Source organism: Tachypleus tridentatus, chromosome 2 (assembly GCF_004210375.1).
Source record: "Tachypleus tridentatus isolate NWPU-2018 chromosome 2, ASM421037v1, whole genome shotgun sequence".
Lineage (NCBI taxonomy): Eukaryota > Metazoa > Arthropoda > Merostomata > Xiphosura > Limulidae > Tachypleus > Tachypleus tridentatus.
The window spans coordinates 37,612,660-37,634,965 of record NC_134826.1 but is presented as its reverse complement, the minus strand read 5'-3'; the positions used below and the strand labels follow the sequence as shown (position 1 = coordinate 37,634,965).

Sequence of the window (22,306 nt, the reverse complement as noted above, 5' to 3'; positions counted from 1 at the left end):
ATTATGTTATTTGTATTGTTATTTAAAGCTTCAGAACTTTAAAAATGTTGTTTGAAAATTTTCATCTTAATATTTAATGGGCTCGTCACTAGAATACAACAAGCCGTAGACTATGTTCTTGAAACAATTAAAGAAATCCTCACTTGATCTTTATATCTTTTACAATTAAGTGTTGTTTTTTAAATGTTAAGTTTTAATTATATTTTTGTTATAATCATTATTCGTATTGATTTTAGAACTTTCTTTAAAATTTCATTTATCGTTATTTTAGTAATTACAGCTTACTGAAATTTCTCTAGTGTAATTTATAACAACCTTAATTCCAGCAGAGAAATACAAGTTGTTACTCAAACGCAACATGTATTCTAGCACTGAAGTCCGTGAAGTCTTCATATGTTCATTTTGTAACATTGTAGTTACTTATTCCAAACAATAATCTTTATTTTCCTTCTAATTTGATTTCGTGAACAATAATACGTTACATTGTACTTTAGTATAATAAAACATAACAAATATCTCAAACGGTAAAACATTATACACACGTGTGTGGGTGTGTCTGTGTGTGTATTGTTTACTAGATGGAGTACACGTTTCCTTGATGGAAGCTATGTAAACTCATGCTTAATGAAAGATTATCTTAAGGCATGAAAAGTTGCTTCTCTGACATATAATTGTAAGAAAACCAACAAAAACAACACGCTTAAACGCTCTTAAGAACTTCAAATCACAAAATGTGAAGCCATACATTTGTGTCTTTTTCCGCACGGAACTAAAAACCTCCATGCAAAATATGGTGAAAATTCATCCTTTTGAGATAAGTGGTAAAAAACGTAAAAAAATCCAGTAAAAATCAGAAAATGCAAAGCTGAAATTTTGTATGTATCTTCCCAAAGACCCAATAAACCTCAACAAAAAATTTGGTGAAGATTTGTCCAGAGGATGCGAAGTTGTAGTAAAAACACAAACATCCCTTTAAAGGCCGCAAAACACAAAACTTTAAAATGAAAATTTGTATGTATCCCCGCATAGACCCAATAGATCACTACACCAATTTTTGTTATGATTCATCCACAAACTGCGAAGTGATTACATGGACATACAACAGAGAGCACTATTTTATTCTTATAGATTTGTCATAAGTTGTTTATAACATATTTTTCTCTCCTAATTAAAAAAGTATTCGTATTTATAGTATTTCTTTAAAAAGTATAGTTGTTCGTACTGCGCATTAAAAGGTGATATAATTATGTATGGTGGTGAAACACAATCACTGAGAACTCACTGAGCCTTTGTTTGTGGTAAAGAAAGATGACAACATGCAACGCGAAATGAAAAGAAAAAACTAACTAATCAGAATGTATACATTTTGATACAATATCCCTTATAAATAACTTTTACACAAGCTGGTAGCAGAGAGCAAATTAGATTTAGAACTCAATGTTTAATCAAATGAAATGAGATACAAATAAAAAAACAACTTGAGTTTAGTTAGGCCGTATAAGAATATTCGTATATTCTTTAGAATAAACTTTTTCACGAAACAAGAATAACTGTAAAAGTACTTTTTGTATTCAACGGATGTGAAGTTTTAATTGATAAATAAGTAACTTTATTGCAACGTTTTATTAAACGAATGAAAGCTGGTTACTCTACCGTACGCATCACTTATCGTCATTCAACATATTTTATTTTTTACATTATATTTCCCAGATGATCTCTTCGGTGTATTTTGTTATACTGAATTACAATCTAATTTATCTTAGTAAGAGCTTACTGTAGTATTTTATCCTACAACTACTTTCTTCAAGTACGTCTAAATATAATCAGTCATGGACATAGATATAGAGTTTCAAGTCTTGTTTGGAATAGATTTGTTTCATCTTTGTAACACAGCAATCAATCTAGACAATAGAACCGCTAGTGGACAATGATGAGCTGTAGCTACGGTAGCTAAGATCTTTACTCTGGATTTAAACCTAAGGAATGCTGATTTTATTTTACATTCAAGTCCTTAAAAGAGAAATTACAGATCCAGAAAAATTTAGCAAATATAGAACTACATTAGGCCACTAATTCCCAAACTTTCTCTACACAAGGACTCACAGAATATTCGGTATCCTAATTGAGATATTTGCTTCTAATGTAAATCTACAGTATTGTGTACTTCATGCGGTCCCCTAAGATTCGCGTTCATTAATCTAAATATTCAGTTCTTATTTACCTTAAACTAGAAATTAGTCAAACAGCGAGGGTATCTATACTCATTAAACACGATTGTCTACAGATTAAAGTATACGGTTCACTACATTTTCATTTCGTATACACTCAAGCTCTGTCGAATCGCAAATCTACCAAAATTTAATACAAATATACCAGGTGTTACAGAAGAGTATCAGGTAACGTGGTTCCCGCTTTACTCAGTATACCAGGTATTAGAGTAGTGTCAGGTAATGTGACTCCAGCTTCTCTCAGAATACCACATATTAGAGCAGTGTCAAGTAATGTGACTCTAGCTTCTCCCAGTATGCCAGGTATCAGAGCAGTGTCAAGTAATGTGACTCCAGCTTCTCCCAGAATACCAGGTATTAGAGTGCCAGGTAATGTGACTCCAACTTCTCCCTACCATACACTCTCTGCCTCATAAAAAAGAGCATTATATACCATTTATTGTGATGGTTTATAAAAAGAAATAAAAGACTCACAATGTCTATTGGTTTAAGTCTTACTATATTCCATAAAAAATGATTTGGTTGTAAGCACAATACATCTTCTTTTGTACGTTTCGCGTAATCTACGAAGTTATCATTAACCCACTCTTCAATGTATATACATGAGATCTCCTCAGTTGATGCAGCGTTTTTTTAAATTTACTTTGTTTCGGCTTGTTTTTAAGTTATAACAAACTAATATATATCATATATATGGTTCAATGTAAGAACGTACACTATAGTCCATAAAATGTGCTAATTTTGAAAATTTAAACATAAGCAAAAAATATTTTTAATTATCTGAAAACTATTATATGAAACTTTTGATGTTGTTGAGAGCAACGGGAATTCGTACTTAGATAACACTTAGATTTTCATCTATCTTAAATCGATACGTACAAACTATACAGCGCTATTTTCGATCGTTGACATTCGTAGTTCATGTAGGGGATATTTATGTCTGTCGTTCAATATTTAATTACATATCTTCAAAATTTCCCTAAGTGTCATTCGTTCAAAATAACATATGGTACATGTAGAGAAACAAACAAACAAAAATACACAAACATACTTAGACACACCTATTTCCTATGTAAAAACGGGCAAATTTGCATATCTTCATTTACATAAGGTCTGAATAATACAACATATGAATCAAGATTTCAATGTATTTATACTAAAGTTATACAAAAATTATGGTATCTACACATTAAAATTCTATAAAAATCTTTAAAATTTTTATAAAATTTCAAAAGACCTAACTATAAACTGAGTTTCTGAAAGAAGTGAAACCTTCTGAATTATATCCTAAATTCTTTCATTTGAAAATCTCGAACACCAATCGAAGGTATAGTAAACGATACCTCGATACCCAGAACAAATAATATTTAATCAAAACACTACTGGAAAAGGCAATTCAAAAATAAATTACTTGAGGTATTTGTTTCCAGTACCTTAGTTTTAAAACAACTGATTAGTCGCTTGGATTACGTATAATTAAAACAAGTCATTGAGACTAAAAACAGGCAAAAATAACGACAACATAAAGTAAACCAATTAAAGAAACTACTCAAGTTGAAATGAGACAAGTACCCCATAACCAGGTTTACTGAATACATATCTGAAGTCATACACAACATCTCTGATCATGTTTTAACCGATCATAAGGAAAGTGTTTTGTCACATGGTTTAATCTTCGCTATCACTCCCAAGAAAATGAGATATTCTGATTTCTTTTTAAATATTGAAAAGTTACTCACTAGTAACTTTTTTACTAACTACTAACTTTATTCATTTGGATTAAAAACAGGTTCACCTTTAATAATTTTATTAAAGAAATGTCAGGAATACATTTATTTGGATTCCATTGCCTGTCATTAAAAACACATAATAGTAACATATCCAAAGAGAAACTGCTGCTTTGAATAATCTAAAACATTGAAATAATGTAATGCTCACAAACTCGGACAAATGAAATATTTCTAAACAAACAAGACTATCTTGATGAAGTCTATGTCATCTAAAATAACTTCAGCAATCTTAGAGTTCTAGATAAAGATCCCACCCAGACAAGAGAAAATAAACTTCAGAAACTCTTATAAAAACTACAGAAAGAGATTGCCATTTCTGATCGAGTACATAACTACATTAAATCTGTTGAATCACATAATGGCATTATGTACATAGAGCAGATGTACCGATCAGATTCATTGTGCCTGACATCAGAACACACAGTTCTAAACTACCTGCTTCTTTAAGCATGTTGTTATTTCCGTTTCCTATCAATAACTTTACTGCTAAAAAGTCCTTTGATTTTCGTATTTTTGATAAATCCTTGGAATTTGATTAATCTGTATGGGTCATAAGGTTTGATATTAATACACTAACATTTCCCTTGATGAAGTACTCAAATTTAGTAGTAATTTAGTATTTCTTGATAACACTAAATTAATGGCTTAACTAAAGATCAATTATGAAACTACTTTAGATCATTACCAAAGAACCTTGTTTTGTGTTTACTTATGAGACATATGATCAAATTGACGGTATAGCCATGGACTCACTACTTACTCTCGAACTAGCTAATTTGTTCTTATCATGAAACTAACTCGTTACCGTCATGTCCATACGAATTTAATGTTTTAATTTATAAAAAATACTTTAATGACACTTTTATTGTATTCAGAAAGTAAAACGTTTTAAGATTACTTATATGAAAACAGAGGAATATCGAAATATATATGCAAAAACGGCTCGTTTGGGTTGAGAAAATATTTTACATAGAAGAGCGAACAAAGTTTCGATCTTCTTCGGTCATCATCAGGTTCACGAAGAGAAATATCGCGTTTATAGTTGAAAAGTAAAAAACAATATAAGCTACCTTTTTCATATTTAGAGCTCATCAACCAGATCAACAGGCTCGAAACTAAGTACTACAACAAACCAACATTCAGTAGTCTATACTGCCATTTCATCACCTAACTGTTAGAAAGCTAAGTTAATAAGTATTTGAGTTCATAAGTCATATAAATTTACCAACTCTTATGGTTATTTTCACAACGAACTTATCAATATTAAAAATGCCTTTCCTCTAACACTTATCAGCATTAGTATTTTTGAATACGTTAATAAGATTTACAACCCCAAAGTTCCTGATCTCAACGTTCCTGAATGTCCTTATTACCTTGGTGTTATCCTTTACTGGTTCCCACAGAATCAATCTAAAAAGTAAAATCAAAATCATTCTGCAATCAACTTATCCTTAAGTAAGCTTAAGAGTAATCTTAAAACCAACAAAAAAAAAAGTTGCTGTTAGTATACAAATATTTGTGTGCATGCTGAAGGTAAGCCTATATTGGGCCAACAACTCGCACTTTAGTTACCAAAATTAAGGAGCATGCACATAAGAGCACCTTCAATAACTCTGGAATTTACAATTACCTAAGGAAATATTGTAGTGAAACACCAAACAGTGAACACTTGAGAATCATCGGCTCATATGAATGTACGCTAAGAAAAAAGGAAGCACTTCTAATTCGTAACCTACAACCTAAGTTGAACTAGTCACTTCACTGTATCTCAAACTATGATCAATTCATCGTGCCTGAGATGGGCAAAAGGTTAAAAAAATCATCCGCCAAACAAAAGTAAATATCTACTGAAAATGAAAAGCTCTTATTTTATTCTTATTATATGGATATTATTAAGATTGTTTTTTAAACTAAGATGAAAATTACTGTATTTCATATACACTTCAATTATAAAATAGCAAGAATTTGAAATAAACAAGAGTTTAGAATACCTAGCGTCAATAAATCTTAAAGAATATCAGAATGAAATCAAAAAGGCAAACATTAAAGCCGACAGCTTGCACTTCAGGATGCTGAGAGAATAAACAACGTAGTTGGTTCTACTATGGTTATTTTTCTTGTCCACGTTTTAGTTTTTCCTTTCAGAATTTTATGAATGTTGAAGTATTATTTTGTTTCACACAAGCTTATTTAATGTCAGATAATGTTTATCTTCAATACCTATTTTTCAATTTTTCTTTATATCTTTATATTTTCAAAACGTATACAATGATTAATTAGGTGCTTAATATACATTTACGAAAAATAACATTACTTGTTTCACCACCGTTTCTTATTGTCGGTATTTAGGTCCTTTCGGTGGACCTTGGAAGGACAAGTACAATCTTGATCTGGTACAGAATGATCTTGCTGTCTATGGCTCATTGTTGCTTGATGGGTTAGAGTTTGTATAAAGCTGTTGAATTTGTTCTTATGGTTGAGGTACTGCAGAAGCTATTTAATACTTATCCTCTTACCATTTAAATAAACCTCTTTTCAAAGCTACAAGAAGACTATCTGGGCTAGCAAACCCTAATTTAGCAGTGAAAGACTAGAGGGAAGATAGCTAGCACCAACTCTCGAGCTACTCTTTTATTAATGAAAAGTGGGATTGACCGTAATATTATAACATCTCAGTGCTTAAATATTTGATGGAATAGTGATTCGAACCCACGACTCTCAGATTGCAAGTCAAATACCTTAACCACCGGGCTGCAACACATTGAGCTATTTGTGCTCTGTTCATTGAAAAGTAATCGAATCACGAATTTAAAAATCGTAAATCGCTAACTTATTGCTGACCACCAAAAACATGCTTTAGAACTTAATATCTGACATTTCTACTGAACCCTAACCCATGACTAGAAGGAATATTTGATTGTTTTGCTTTTCTTAACAGTACTGCATAAGGAGCTGTGATTAGACTGATGGACAGGGTAAGGAATGCAATGGAAAGTAAGAATGTGTGTGTGTTTTCTTATAGCAAAGCCACATCAGACTATCAGGGGAATCGTACCGCTGATTTTAGCGTTGTAAATCCGTAGACATACCGCTATACTATTGGGGGCAGGAAAATAAGAAAAGACAACTAAATGATATTGTGAACTTTTACATTCTGTTGTTCTCTGTATCTTTGACACGTTGTAGCAAAGGGAAAATTTAATTTTACATTGATGTTAAGTTTTCCAAACGTTCAGTTCGTATCGGCTGTAAACTTCTATTTCTTTGCGCTTCAGTATTCGAAAGTATTTTATAAAAATGCATATTACGAAAAAATTAATCTATTTACAGCTACGAAAGTAATAACACGTAAAATTGTCATGTGAACAAGGATAAAGGGAAGAAAACTCAGTTCTTTTTACCTGTTTGCGATCTTGAGCTGCTAATCAATTTTCTTTTTAAACTTCATTATTTTTTTTGTAACTTCGGTCAAGTCATACCAAGGCAACTTCGTGTAAATGAAAGATATTAGTTTTAAAGAGCTGTTATAATTTGAGTGACTACATTTTTATATCCAGTTTCAATTACTTTAAATGTTTGAAATTACTTTGTTCCCTGTAATACTGTCCTCTTATTAGCTTCCCATTTTACTTTATCTTTTTACATATGTTAAATTTTCGTTATACCAATTTATTGTATTTTACTTGAATATCACTAATCCATTTTGTATTTATTGTTAAAAAAAAAACAATTTTCGTTGTGTATGACCAGACAACCGTAGTTTATGAAACATTTCACGATTGTTATTTTTATTGATTTTTATTTGATAATATCTCTTTCTTACTCAGTTTTATACATTTAAGATTAAATGAATTTAATCAATTTAGTTAGCCTAGAGACAAACAGCACTTAATACAGAAAGTTAATCTGTCAAATTTCTTAATAATTTTCTCAACATAGATTTTAAATTTTATATTATTCAGTATTACGTATCTATCTGCAAATTTTAAATTATGATTTGTAATTTCTTCCATATCTTATCAGAGAATCCTTTGCGCCACAATGAAGAAAAACGATTGTTGGATAAGCTGATGAGAGGATACGACAACAGTGTCCGCCCAGTTTTAATTGCTTCTAACCCAGTCGTAATTCGTCTGGGAATCACTCTAACGCAGATATTTGATTTGGTAAGTAATATTGATACAGTTCTTAATAGGGTAATTCATTATTTAAAATACTAAATATCTGACAAATTACTTCTCGACAAGTGACAACCATTAGCCAGTTGTATTAAATACATGCTTGATCAAGTGAAGCCCACAAATATACATTACAGTTTATTATCCTGCTTCATTTAATGCCTGTTAGTTTACATTAGGGAACTATAAAACAAGTAAAGTAAAACTGTTGACTTTCTGTTTGTTTTTAATTCACCTATGTATGTTTAAGTTAGGAGGTTTTTTACATGAGGCAACTCAAACGACTCAAAATTGTCATTGAAATAAACAAAAAAACGTAATTAAATAATTTTTAGTACGTATTTCCAAATTCCATATCCTCAACCGTCACTTTCAAGTAGATTTTCATACAGTAACCTAGTGGTTAACGTACTGAGTCCATAGCCTTCATTCTGGAAGAATGAGTGCTTCATAAGAATGCCAATAAAATCCCATCATTATGTTATAGCAGACGAAAAGTTTCTAATGGGTTTTGTTGAAAGGCTGTATTCCTTTTAGTCTAGCCATTCAAACTTAAGGGTGGCTAAAGTGGGCAAGTCTTGTATAGGTTGTGCGAGTGTACAAAATAAATGAAAACAAAAGTTCTACAAGGTCGAAATGTTTAGATGTTTAAGCTTCTGTTCTCAGTGATTTATCTAACTTCCTATCTTTCCTTTTGGTCAAAATAAATGTTTTAACTTTTTATAATGAAACACAGGTAAAATGCTCTTCGTCTTACCTATTTTTTTTCTGTCTCGTTTAATCAACTTAGTGTTCTCAATAGTTGTCGACTCTAGCCTATCAAACAACACTATCTGAGAAAATGGTTATGGATTTCGTAATGTTGGGTCCGGCGTGGCCAGGTGCTTAGGATGCTTGACTTGCAATCTGAGGGTCGTAGGTTTGAATCTTCGTCCCACCAAACAAATTCACCATTCCACCTTTGGGTACGTTATAATGTGACTATTTGTGACTACTAACTATTTGTTGGTAAAAAACGTAGGTGGTGGATGAGGATGACTAGCTGCCTATCACAGCTAATTTAGAAACTGCTAGCGCAGATAGCTTTCGTGTATTCTTGTGCGAACTTAAAATCAAACTCTCGCTAGTCTTTTGTGAATTTTAGGTTTTAAGTAAATTCTTCTGTTTTCAGTTGTTTAGCAATTCGGAAAAACTGGTAGCACAGTGGTTGATTTGCAGCTACAGAAATATAATATATATTAAAAATATCACAAAGAATTTTTTATCACGAGAACCCCACTTGAAATAAAAATGTATCTCAGAACGACTGGTATGGGTATTACCAGTTTTATTGACAAGCAGAGAACAAGATTTCGACCTTTCTAAGGCATTTTCAGGTTAACAAAGAGAATTTGCAAGTGACGGTTGCCGGACACATAGGGACGCGAGTTTAAACGAGTACTTTCATAGTTAATGAGATGATCTAAGAAGGTCGAAACGTTGTTCTCTGCTTATCAATAAAGTTAATACCCATACCAACCATTCTGAGATACAATAACAAAGAATATTTTTCATGGCTTCACGTATTTCCACATATGTTGCTCTTTTAAAGAACTGGCGTTGATATAATTATTTATTTACCGGACTTTAGCAATTACACATAAACTTTATATTAAGTAATTTTAGTCCAGCTATTCATAAGCTGTAAAAGTAAAACAGTTTATGTAGCTACTTTTTTGTTCCTTTATTCCATCCTTCCAATACCGAATCTTAAAAAAAGGAGGTAAAGCCACTTATTAAACTGAACCAAAGCGATAAACATAAATTTGTACATGTTTTGTTAATTAAAATTGTTTAGATTCCTTCATTTTATATGGTTGTTTAAAAGATTTATCACAGCCTTAGAGACTTCTTGAAACAGGGTATACTTTATTTAATCTGAGCGAAAAGTATCTAGTTTCCAGTAAAGTCTTGCACAACGTGTGAAACTCGCTACAGCTCACTCCAACATTTTAACTTTGCAAAATACCCAAGTTATTAATGTGGTTATTGACTGATACTGATCCATGTGGGCCCGTCATGGCCAAATGGATTAAGGCGTTCGACTCGTAATCCGAGGGTGGCGGATTCGAATTCCCTTCGCACCAAGTATGCTCGTTGTAACGTGACGATCAATCCCACTATTCGTTGGTAAAAGAGTAACCCAAGGGTTGGCGGTGGGTGGTTATAATGACTAGTTGCCTTTTTTCTAGTCTTACACTGCTAAATTAGGGATGGATAGCGCAGATAACCCTCGAGTAGCTTTACGCGAAATTCAAAACAAACAAACTGATCCATCTAACAGTTTATTTCTTTGTTTGCGCATCAGAAAACAACAATGTCTTTTATTTTTACCATTTTGTTTAATTTTTCAAACCTTTTTGGCAAACAGCTGTACAAGAAATCTGCTGGCTCAAATGCTTTGCGTAAAACACTGATATACCTAAGTATGGTTCCCGCTTGTACAGCGGCAAGTCTCCGGATTTACAACAACAAAATTAGGGGTTTGAGTCCCCCCCTGGACTCAACAGACAAGCCGATGTGGTTTTGCTATAAGAAAATACACACACCTACGTATGATTGATAACAGACTGTTATCAGCGAAAATTTAATCACAACATAACATCATCAAAATCCCATTCTTTCCCACGAACCTCGCATAAAATCGACGTGAATGTGGCAAAAAATGATGCTACGTGAAGTACAAAATCATGGATTTTTCTCACACTTTATGTTTGTTTTTTGGTACTTAAGATAGAAACGTTTACTTCCTGTTCCATGCTTTCCAAGATAAGATATAAATAATGCATTCTAGAATCTCATTACTTAAGAGGAGTATATCTGTTTGTAGTTAAACACAAAGCTACACAATGGACTATCTGTACTGTGCTCACCACGGTTATTGAAACCTGGTTTCTAGCGTTGTAAGTCCGCAGATATACTACTCTGCCACTGGGGTCTAATGAATATGAAAAGCTCGTCGTTCACTAAGTGTTGTATTCAGAGACATCTGATAACCTTTTGATTAAATGCACTCCAAGGTTTAATTAATACGAATCAGCTACAGATAAGATCAAATTAGAGGTATGTTCCAAGATATCACAAAACCTGTTCGATATTTTTGTTTTAAAGTCATCGCATCGCAATCTTTGTCGAGTATTTGGTTTAGATGATAAGTAGCTTATTCCAGTTACAGATCTTCATTCTATTCTACTTTGATGACAAGGAACTGGCGTTAGAACAATTTTCTTTTTATCCACCTGATTTTAAAAACACACCCTAAAGTTCCTTTTACATCATTAGAATAGACAACTACAGTATCAAATATCTTCAGTTGCCTCCGAATAAGAAGCATTCTTAAAATTCAAATAAAAAACAATCACTTAGAGAAAATTTTAGTAAATTTTATATTATGGACTTAATATATGATGCATGATTATGTCTTAAATTACTAAATATCTTTGAAAACACTGAAGCATATTTAATCTCATTTGACTAATATAAATATCCCCTTCTAGTACAGCGGTAAGTCTACGGATTTATAACGCTATAATCAGGGGGTTCGATTCCAGTCGGTGGACTCAGTAGATAGCCTGATGCGGCTTTTCTATAAGAAAACACCTGACTAATGTAATTAATAACCTCCAAAAACATTTTTAAAGTTTATTTTATCATATTTTCTTTATTTAACTTGTTATCAACATTTATATTATCTTTAAAACAAAATAAAGTAAAAAAAACAAGAAAGTGATCAAAATAAAACGAACAGTTATTATGTTAGACCTAATTCTCTTAACTCCTAAGAATCATATAATTTTGTTTTTCCTTTACAATGCTTTTTTTTCCCGACAAAGCTTATAAGAGCGTGATAAGAGTGATGGTCACATTCCACTATTCTATCCGACAAGAATAGTGTATTAGTTCAAAATTAGAAGCAGCTGTGAACAGTTTGAATAAATTTGCGTGAAAATATGAAATAAACAAGCTAATTTTAGCCACAATATGTTTACCATCTATTGGGAAATAAAATATAGGTTTTGCATATGTAATATTTTAAATAAAAAATAACTAGTTCTTATAAATTCTAAAAAAAAAAAAATTATGTTCGATTTCTTAGGTCGAAACCAAAATAAGCCTTCCACAACTGACTGTGTGATTTTTCTTGTCTGTCGGCGAAAAAGATTGTAAATTTTGTGTAGGTAAAATGCGCAGTAGTGAAGTCATTAAAAATTTCAGTGATATTTCCTGATAAGCTTGGGCCTCAGGTACATAGTTTGCTAGTCATTGGACAAACTTTTTTTCTTTTTTGCTTTAACAAAACTCGTTCAAAACGTCAAACGAAGTTTTGTGTTTTGCTGTGTCTGCTCTTTAGAAGAAGTTTCGAGTTTTCAACTAAATATTTTATCTCTGCTGAGAATAATAGTTTTTGTTGTTTATTTTTTCTCAAAAACACACATAAAGGATAATGTAATATTATTAAAAATGTATATATATTTGGACCAATAATTAAAGTATATTCCTTTGTCATCAGTTCCAAAAATTTGTCTGTACCAATGTCTTTGTTACAAAGTCTGTTGCTTTTGATTAAATTCGACAGTAGCTACAACCTGAACCTGTAAAACTTAATTAAATTATATTCTTCTTGTGGTATTAAATATGGTATTAAATTATATCCTTCTTGTGGTATTAAATATGGTATTAAATCTTTCAAATTTTTCTGTTTTAAAAGATTTAGACAACAATATGTATATAAGAACTTTCTTAAACTTATTTAATGTACATACCTATCTAATACATACAGATAGATGAGCATAGCGAAACCTACAACAAAAATGACTAGGTATAGTGCGCCAAACTTTATGCACAGTTACTAAATAAACTTCCTCAAAGATTATAAAGCTGATTTCTAGAAGTCGAGATTTCCCCCATTTAAATGTTTCTAATTTTTCTTGGCTACAAACATAAGCTCTTCAAAGCCATTTAAGCATCGCAGAATTTTAGAAACCATTGAAGTATATTAGTCAAAAATGCTCCATTTTAGTACTAGTCAGAAACGTTCCTTTTCATTAGATTAAACAATGTGCATACTTATAAGTAGCTCCAGTGTTATTGTTATTGATTATAATTTTACAAACAGCTATGATTACTTTACTGGAGCCTGGACATCAATAACGAATGCTGCATTGAGTATATCATAGGGTAATTTTAAAATTAATTCAACAGCATTCGCTATTTGGACTTTAAGAATTTCTTTATGTCCTATACTTTTCGCCATTGAAAAAATCCGATATTTTATTAATGCGCATTAATTGAAAATTAATTTGTGCAAGTTATAGCGCATCAATTAGAAGCTGCCACGTTAAGGATTAATCGTTTCTAGAATTCGCTGTTTTTCATTGTTTCTCGAATTCACTGTTCTACTATGCTTTGACACGATCTTCTGTGACTATTTCAATAAGTTTTATAACCATAGAGGCTTACCATAACAAATTTCTCCACACTTATCAATGTTGATTTATTTCATTTATTTTCGCACATCACTGAGATTCTTAGACGTGATTTAGTATTATATTATATTACTATTATTCATATTTTTATTTCGCAAGCTTACAGTAAAATCGGTTGGGTATTTTGCACCAAAATACGAACAAATATACTATGAAAACGATGCGAATGTTCATGACCTATTTAAAAATTTGATTATTTTTTCTCTGAAAATTGAATTACGTGGCTACAAAAAAAATAATATGTGATGTAGTTGATAGCGACTTCCTTTATACTCGGCGCTTATTAATCTCGTTATTACACGAAACCTCAGTACCTAGCTCAATAAATAATAGTTTGATGAAAATAAAAAACAATGCAGCATTAAACTGTTAAAAACATGTAACATTCAAATGAATACATATGTACGTATGTAGCTCAAATGGCAATGAAAACTTAAGAAACAAAATAATTGAAAATTGTTAGTTTAGACACGAGAATAGAAGTTATTGAGAGAATAAACAAATAAGTTGAATCAAAATTGTTTGCACACTGTGTTTTGGTATAAACACTTTTAACTGAGTTTTCATTCTCAGGGATTTTTTTCCATAAAAATTTGATATTTGTGCAATACAAAAATTAATTAAATCTGTAGAATTCGTTCCGGTAAAGTTAACGCTATAACAAAAACCTACAATGAAACACATACAGTAATAGAAATACAGACTGGTCAAACTTGTTTCGATGTACAGCGACAATAGTATATATTTATTATTGCTCATTGTTTTCTCTTAATTTTTTGATAACTAAGGAAATATATAGAGTCTGTCTTGAGAATGCATTGGACAGTTTAACTGTAGTATAGTGAACAGGCACATTTCTTATCCTTACATTTTTACAATTCACATCCATCTTAGAAATATAAGTCCATCCCAAACACACACCTGTCTTCAATCATTTGAAGAACAGTATCATATTCTTCTTAACGTGATCAAGCCCAAGATCAATATATATTCCACGGAATTCATCCAATTTTGAAACATAAAATAAATGAAAACAAAGAAACTTTTATAAAAGCAAAAATATATATTTTTTTAAATAATAAGTACATCAACTTTAAAGAAGAAAACAATATAATTTTCCCTACAAGTGGGTTTTCTTGTCATCAAGGACTGTATAAGATGTGCATGGACAAGATAATTTGCTCTTTATCAGAATTTTTTATTAAAACAGCAATAATAATATAGGGTACTAATTTTGTGAGGTTTAATACTTGTTAAAAATTACACAAGCTTCAAACATTTCTGAGTTTTAAGTTATTTTTCTTATTTTTTTTATTAAGTATACCAAATCTTTAGAACATGATAATAACATTTCAGATCTATCTCATATCCCTACCCACAAGGTATTTAATTCAGCATGTTAACAGGGCTAGTTTCTAGGAAACAAAATATTATTTATAAAAAAATATGTATAGCTGCAAAACGTAAGTTTCAGACGTTAAAAATTGTAAAACTCTGGAATCCAGCAGGAATAGCATTTGGAATAAAAATCATTTTGACAGTAAAGTTTTTCATACTTCTTTTAATTTACCCATTATAAAAATTAAACTTGAAATACGTAAAGATGTCATTTTACAACTAAGACTTCTGACATTACATGAAAAGACTTCTGAGCGAATAGTTGTAGGAAGCAAAAGAAAAATTTGTAAACAGTAATTAAATTAAAGTAAGTGAATAAGAAAATACAAGCTGAAATAATTATTGATACGATTGAAAGTTTTAATTATTGATGTGATATCGAAATAAGTATAAAACCTTTAAAGTAATATACGTTATGTTACAAAAATATTCTTTCAAATAACAGGAAAAATATAGTTCTAAAAATAATACTTTTAAATAACACCGAGAAACATTCAGAAATGTATGATAGAAAAATGGATATTTCCTGATATGAGACAGTAATATCAAAAACTTCTCAACAATTAAAAATTACTTCACAGTTTTTTACCCATAACAAATGCCTGGTAGTTTAACAATTTTGCTCTAAAGATTCACTTAGGAACTTCAGTAAAACTTGACTTCAGAGTCTGCGAAAAAAATCGAAGTTTCACAAAATAACTTTTTTACCGTTTGAGGCATAACTTATCTTATTTTGAAATGCTTAAATTAGAATGAGAAAGGAATATCAACGTTCTTGAAATAATTTTTTGTTCTTTCTTGTAATGTGGTACATAGAGTGGGGAAAAGTTACTGTTTAGCTGATACTGTGCGAGTGGTACAGATAGTATAGCTGATATTATAAACTAAATAAAATATTACGAAACTGTTGAAACTGATTCAATTATTGTTTGTGCTATTATAGAACAGACACAAACAGCAACTAAACGTGAATAGATGGTGGTGGAATTAATGGTAAACGTCTTCAAAGGCCACGCTTCCTTCCACACCACGAAACAAATCGGTTAAACTTTGCTGAGAAGCACCAAACATGAGACGTAGAAAAGTGGACGAAAGTTTTGTTCTTTGATAAGAAAATATTTAACCTGGATTGTCCAGATAGCTTCCAACGTTACTGGCACGATAAGGATATCTCACCGTGCGTCTCACTACTGAGACCTCTTGTTAGGCATTTCCTATCCTGTTTAGGACTTCTTTTTGGTATGGTCTTAAACTTTTGACCAGCTAGTATTTAGGTTAATTTCATAGTGTTCACATTTTCCCTATTAATTGCTAAAAAGTTTTTTATTTTTATTTCCCCTTTTCTTATTTTCATCTTTCGAAGCTCTACTCAAATAAGTGGTTGAGTCTAACAACGCAAAATGTTCATTGACCTTAAGATTTTGTCCAGCAGTGTATATATACTAGCCTTATCTTTACACAAAGTATTACATCCTGTTTTCCTACTGTCATAAGTTTTATCTAAGTATAATTGCGGAGCATAGTTATTAATATCCTCACAACTGAACAAAGCTGTTTGTTACCGTTTTGACCTTTTGGAATGTTAAGTAAGCCTTCACAGACCTAAGAATGTTCATATCGATATTTTTTTATAAGCTGACTTATTGTTGCTAGCACAGGTTGACTCTGTGGGTAAGCTAAGAACTTTGTAGCTGGCGAACCGGCATAGAATCTATGTAACACCACAAAATATTTCCCTTGATGTAAATGAAGAGTTGATGGGTAGTAAAATGATTTTGGGAAATTGCCTTCTCTCTGATCGGCACTTAAATATTAGGGAAGAAGATAAAAAGCTTTAGAAGGTCTTTCATAAAGTAAAATTTCATACAGATTTATGGTTATAAGTGTTCTGTCAGCTTCTTACAGTCAATATGTATTTTACTTTGATATACTTAACATTACGTTTGGAGTGGTTCGGTTTTCTACTTGAACCACTTCTGTTATTTAACAATGTCAATTCTAAGTACTCTCTTCAGAGTCTTATGTACAGTTCCTATTTATACATGGTCTTGTTGCAATGTTTAATATTTCTTTAACCAGTCAAAACTTTTATTTCTATTCACTTGTCATGCGGTACTTTAGTTTAGGAATAATATGACTAACTGTACTTTTTTAGACTTTATGCTTATGTGACACTTTCTTGTTAACTGGATGTCAAAGAATCACAGTGTAGAATATTCGTACATGACTGCACTCTACTGTAATTCATTTTCTTACGATACGATGAAAGGTAGCACTAGTGTAGTATTTCTTCATAATGAGAAACCCACTTGAAATAAAAATGTATCTCAGAACAGGTGGTATGGGCATTAACACTTTTATTGATAAGCAGAGAACAAGATGACCTGAGAAGGTCGAAATGTAAGTAAAAGTGTTAATACTTATATCAGCCGTTTTGAGATACACTTCCATAGTATATTTGCTTTTTATTCTTTTTTTTAGTCCACTTTTACATTATTATTATTACCAATTTTGTGCATATATATATATATATATATATATTTGTCAGATACGGCTACTGAGCTTTATTTTAAAAAATAATTTAAAAACTTGTTTGTTTCTTGTTATCTGTGATGTGTCAACCCTGGGTATTGAAGCACGATTTTTAGCATTTAAAGAAATAAAGCAACTATCAAACTGCAGCTATTAACTAGAGAGCCCCCCGCTATTACAGCGGTAAATCTACGGATTTACAACGCTAAAATCAGGGGTTCGATTCCCCTTGATGGGCTCAGCAGGCCGCCCGATGTGGCTTTGCTATAAGAAAACACACACACCTACGTTATTAGAAGTACTTACAATGAAGTTGTGGCCATCGGACGTAGAATATTTTCATGATTTGTTTCCTATACGGTTGCCTAATTATTAATACGTTGTTATTTTGCTTCTCTTATTACTTGTTGTAATAACCAACAACTACAGAGGTCCTAAGAAGGACGATGTTTGCTGTAGTAGTGACAGATATTTCAGTGTAAGTGTCACTGAACTGATGTTTCGTTCAGTTTCCTGAGGTCATCCCAGTTGGGATATGAATTAAGTAACTATTTTAGTATTTCAGAAATGTGTTCATGTTTGTTTATTTTCGACTTCTGTGTTTGGTTGACTGAGCGTTGTGTTATTAAACAGGTGAATATAGAAAGCTTCTTTTCTCGTGTGAGGCTCATATTGCACAATATGTTATGTCTTATTTTTGTACAGTTGTTTCTGCATATCACTTGTTATTACAGAGATCTGTATATATACTATTATGGCCTTTAATACTACCATTTGTTGGTTGTTTTGTTCTCGTAACGGATTTAGATTTAAAGAGAGATGCTATAAATGATGTTTCGCCCCTACTTTGAATCTTCCTTTGTTTTCATGTGCTGTGATCATTCTGTGTAATGCCTTTTTAATACTTCTCTTGTTTTTGCTACTTACACATCCATTATACGTTTTCAGAGAGACCTTTGATGACGTAATTTTTTTCTCTTCTAATTATTTTTATATCTTGTATTTATTTTGTTACCAAGTGTTTAAGATATCAAGCTGACTTATTTATACTGATGTGGTTTCCTTCCCTTTCATAACATATTCTGTAATACGATTGTCGTTCGTGACAGAAACATAACAATTTCCAGTGCCTGTCTTCACACTTTTGTGGTAGTCTAATTCAGAGTCAACGTATTTACCCGTATCGGTTTGTTTCTTGTATAAGTTATACATGTTTTGGTAACCGCCACATCTATGAGTAGGAGATTATCTTCTTTTGTTTTCCTTTCGAACTGTATTAATGAATGATATCTGTTCAGGTGGTTCATGAATTCTAGAAACTTGTTTGTCGTCACATTATAAATTGGTTGTTGTTGTTTTGTTAGTTTGTTTTTATAGCACAAAACTACACCATGGGCTATCTACACTATCCACCACAGACTCCGCTGACCCACCAGAGACATTGTGAATTGAAGATATACAAGTCATTAAAAAGAATGAAACTGTTGTACTTGTGATCAGAAACAAATAAGTGTATTATGTAATGACAAGAGCTTAAATGTTTTTATTTATATTTTATAATCACAATTGAAAATTTATAGTAAGAATCTCACTTCTGAGAGAAACAAAGACAGCTATTTTCAAATACAACCATGTTGTCGTAGCTAAAAGTCTTGATCAAAACAGAAAGAAATGTAGGGAACATTTTATTTTATCTTAAAAAAAATTCACATTTTCCAGTTCCATATGTTGTATTTCTAATATTATAAAATAATGGTAAATTCACATATATTAAAATAACGTAATGATAGAAGAAACAAGACCACTCTCTTTTTCTCTCTCACCATAATTATTTTTCTTTAAGTTTTGCTCAGTTTGCTTATTGTCAAACACAAAGATACACCAAGAGATAATTGTGCTCTTCGAAAAAAAGGGTATTGAAACCTGACCACTGGCGTTGTAAGCCTGCATATTTACTGCTAAACATCTGTTTTTTAACGAGAAACCAAAATAATACATTAACATTTCAGCAGTATGATTTTCTTTCTCCAATTTTGTATCGTCTTTGTTTAAAGAGAAAAACAAAAACAGAAGTAATACATTAACTTTTGAATCATCACCTTAGTCTTCTGATGGGTTGTACGAAATTCAGATAACCATACTGAAAGAACTATTACTCTAATCAACACAGTGTTACCGACTGAAAATTTCAAACCAAATTATTTTGCAGAAAATGAATACGAAGTGGTACACACTGTTAACTCAACTATGAAAAAGAGAAACAGATTTGTCAATATTGTGATTCTAATGAGTCATCGCAAGATTGCTTTAATGATCTGAAGAAAGAGAAGCACCATCCTGAGATCACGCAGCTCCATGATAATGTAATACTGGAAAGCGTACCATACAAGTGTCAGTTTTTAATTGCACCTAATCGTAATATAGAAGGGAAATAGGATGGCATAACCCCTCACTTCTGATTAGTCGAGCTTGTTCCCCCCACTTGAAACTATGGAAAAGTATATTGTTTTGAGTAATAATGAGTCCTTTTATAGAATATATAAAACCATTCTTCGTCTTCCCTTCCTCACTTCTGAAATCAAAATTACATCATACATCACTGACCACCAATATTTTATCTTTTAGTATTGTTATGAATGGTACAATAAAAAAGTGCACTAAAATAAAGTGAAAATGTGTAGAAAGTGGATTAAAAGTAAGGTTTATCCACTACATGAATTATGTGTATAAAGTGGCTGTTTGAGTCCCTTAAGTCATTTTTCGTTCTCCATGTCTTAATTTAACTGTTCATAGGCTATTACAAGAAAGCCTTCTACGTCAGATTTAAAGGAATTCATCTTTTTATATGCTATTATAATGTTATGTTTTCTCATTTTTAAACTGATCCTCAGTGGCACAGCGGTCAGACTGTGAATTATACGCTAAAGACCAGGTTTCGATAGTCTTGATGGGCACAGCACAGATAACCCTTTGTGGTCAACTACAACTGACCAATAAAAAATAATCTCTTTGTAAATAAAACACAACTACTAGTATAGAACATCTTCACTCTTCATAATCTATTCGATCAAATACAAAGATGTAATTGGCCTTCTTCGAGACAAGTCCTTAGACCTATCCATTGACAGCCTTTCCTTCTTTCAATAAAGTTAATTTAGTTTATTTCAATTAAAACTTTTAACAAAAAATTGTAACCATGTCACAATTTAGTCGTAAGAAACATCATTATCTCGTTTCCTACTACTGTATCTTGTCCAGTAAAGCTCACTGTAGCCGTAATGGATCTTTTCCAGTATCTCTTAATACAGTCTTGAGTTCCTGATCAACATTTTTTGTTAGAGATCCCATTAGCTGTGTTATGTGGAGAGATGCGGTGTTGCAATGATACTTTTTTGTATGCTAACGTCGACAAGTTACATTTTAATTTTCAAATATTTTGCAAGTGATAGCTTACGGCAAATGTTGTCACTTGTACTATTTTAAAAGTCGAACTTAAATTTCACTTAATTCGGAAAACTGAATAGGTGGCTTGATCATCGAACTAGGTTCCCATTGACAGTCATTTATAAACTGGATAAGTTGTGGAGGTGGACATGTACTGAATGTTTTTAAATGGTAAAGTACATTCTACTTTGCAACAGGTTTGGTTACATTGTCCGCACAGAATTTATAGTCAATGATGTATGTTCAGTTACAATTTATTTATTTTATAAATGTATCTAAAACTTATTTGACTACGCTTTGTTTTACTCACTTTTCTGCCAACAATACTTTTATTTTTAATATTAATAAAGAACTAAAGGAAGAGGAAAAAGTGCATATCCACAGCGTTCTTCTAAAGTGGAAGCTGTCGATGGCTTCAATAAAGTTTTAAATTTGAGTAAGATAAAACATTTATCCAATTATTAAATTTCAAATAATAAACAAGTGACGATAATTTATATTTAGAAAAAAAACAACTCTTCCATACAATTATGAGACTGAAATTCAACCTAAAGATTATTTATGTATTAGTATTAAATATTTACTACTTTTATTATGTTCACGCATATTGTGTAAACAAAAATATTCGTTTCGAAAAGGCTTTAACTTTTTTTTAAATTCAGAAATATGTTTAAAAAAACTTATAAGATGTGTATGGTTAAGAAAACCAGAATAAACTTTAAAGTTTTCAGATGCTTTTATTAAAAACAAACAAAGATGCAAAAAAATTGATTTTTGGTGTAATTTTGTTTAGGAACAGTCTACCGAATCATCTTTCAAACATGCCCCAGATATTTATTCATATTTTGATTTGTTTTTGCTCTGTTTTATAAAACAGATTAAATCTGAATAATTATGAAAATCATTAGGCGTTTCAATGTCTTCTAATTTTAGCGATATGTGGAAACTATTTTGTTGTTCTTGAAGTTTCTTATAAAACACAAAACTACACAAAGGACTGATTATCTGTTGTCTACCTACCCGGTTTCTAGTAGTATAAACCCGCAGACATACCGCTGTATCACTTTTTTATGTTTGAGCTTCTGTTTCAAAGATTCCTGGTTAGCTTCTTATTGCCGAAATCATACGGCATGAGTATTATGTAAGAGTGACAGTCCATTTCAACTCTTTAGACAGAAAGATGGTGTTACTACTAGTGTGCAGTCTACAAA

The 22,306-nt window shown here is 31.5% G+C and overlaps 1 protein-coding gene across 1 annotated transcript in view; it reads left to right on the top strand.

The window, feature by feature from the left end:
- Window positions 1-2,524: 2,524 nt before the first annotated feature.
- LOC143245475 (neuronal acetylcholine receptor subunit alpha-10-like) overlaps window positions 2,525-22,306 on the top strand; it is a 53,986-nt gene continuing 34,204 nt past the window's right edge. The window contains exons 1-2 of the mRNA XM_076491837.1: window positions 2,525-2,597; window positions 8,042-8,184. Of these exons, the coding sequence (XP_076347952.1) occupies window positions 2,525-2,597; window positions 8,042-8,184 (216 nt within the window). The remainder of the gene's footprint in view (window positions 2,598-8,041; window positions 8,185-22,306) is intronic.